The 1,332-nt window shown below is 56.8% G+C and overlaps 1 protein-coding gene across 1 annotated transcript in view; it reads right to left on the bottom strand.

The window, feature by feature from the left end:
- Positions 1-877: 877 nt before the first annotated feature.
- LOC104283686 (histone H5) overlaps positions 878-1,332 on the bottom strand; it is a 15,636-nt gene continuing 15,181 nt past the window's right edge. Inside the window, exon 2 of the mRNA XM_009881897.1 lies at positions 878-1,330. Coding sequence (XP_009880199.1) covers positions 878-1,330 — 453 coding nt within the window. The remainder of the gene's footprint in view (positions 1,331-1,332) is intronic.

Below are 1,332 nucleotides of genomic sequence, written 5' to 3' on the forward strand. Positions count from 1 at the left end.
AAGCCAGCCTCTGCTGGGCGCAAAGCCAGACCCCCCAAGGTGACAGCGGGGCTGCCCACCCCAGCCTGCCTGTGGAGCTGCCCGCTGCTGCGCTGCTCCGGCTGTCACTTCCCAGGAACCAAAGCCACTCATAGCCTTGTTTGTGCCTCCTCCCCAGGGATCAACCCCTTCCCACTTGCCAGGCACCTCCAACTCTTTGAAAGTGAATGTGAACAGACCCTGTCCCCGCTCCACCTCCTCCTCTGTCCCATCCCTGCCCTGAGTCCCTGTGGCAGCTCCGCAGGCAGGCGGGCAGCCCCATCGCCCAGCCGGCCTGGTGGTTATCTCCAGCACCAGCCAGACCTCACAACCAGCAGCCCAGCACACCTCCCCTCAGCCCCATGGTGGGGACCCGGGGTGGTGGAAGAAGGAACGGGGACCCACCTTTCCTCCTCCTGGGAAGGCTGTGGCTCTCACAGCCGTGTGTTCCCGCTTCCCCTCCGACACAGGCAGTCTTTCCCCAGCCCCAGCGAACACACAACACCCCGAGAGCCAGGGCAGGATCAGGAATTTAAATCCTGGACGGCCTCGACCCACACAACAGAGTCACCATCGCTCCCAACACACCACAAGCAGCCCAGCATTAAAAAAAACCACAACAGACACACGCAAGAAATTTCTGAGATGTCGAAATAAAAACCCAGACCAGTAACTCTTAAAAACTGGAACTCTCCGTACCAAAGATGTTCCTTTTTTCTTTCATTAACTGCCTTGTTTTAGCTATTTCCAGACAGGAATAGATCAATTCTTTATAAAATGCAATAGAAAGGGGTAAAAATAGAGGCAAAAGCTATTTACAGAACCCAAAGGGGAGAGTACCGAAACGCCTCTAGACTTTTCACTTCTTCTTGGGTGATTTCCGGGTGCTGGACTTGGCTTTGGGTTTTGACCGCTTTGCCTTCTTGGGCTTGGATGCCTTCAGTGACTTGACTTTAAAAGTCTTTGTCGTCTTGGCTTTCTTCGGGCTAGCCCTCGATTTCTTCCTGGCTTTTCTGGCAGCAGATTTGGGCTTCTTTGCCGGCGACTTGGATCTCCTGCGCCTCGCAGCTTTCCGGGGCGATGTGGATTTTCTGGCCACCTTCTTCCTCTTCCTGGCCGGGGACTTCTTGGCCTTGTTGGCCTTGGCCAGGCGGAAAGAGCCGGAGGCGCCAACCCCTTTGGTCTGCTTGAGGACACCGGCGGCGAGCAGGCGCCGGATGGAGAGCCTGATCTGGACGTCGGCGTTCGGGCCCACCTTGTAGTGGCTCTTCACGTACTTCTGGATGGACTGGCGGGAGGAGCCGCCGCGGCTCT

This window comes from Charadrius vociferus, unplaced genomic scaffold, assembly GCF_000708025.1.
Source record: "Charadrius vociferus isolate BGI_N301 unplaced genomic scaffold, ASM70802v2 scaffold413, whole genome shotgun sequence".
Classification (NCBI taxonomy): Eukaryota; Metazoa; Chordata; class Aves; order Charadriiformes; family Charadriidae; genus Charadrius; species Charadrius vociferus.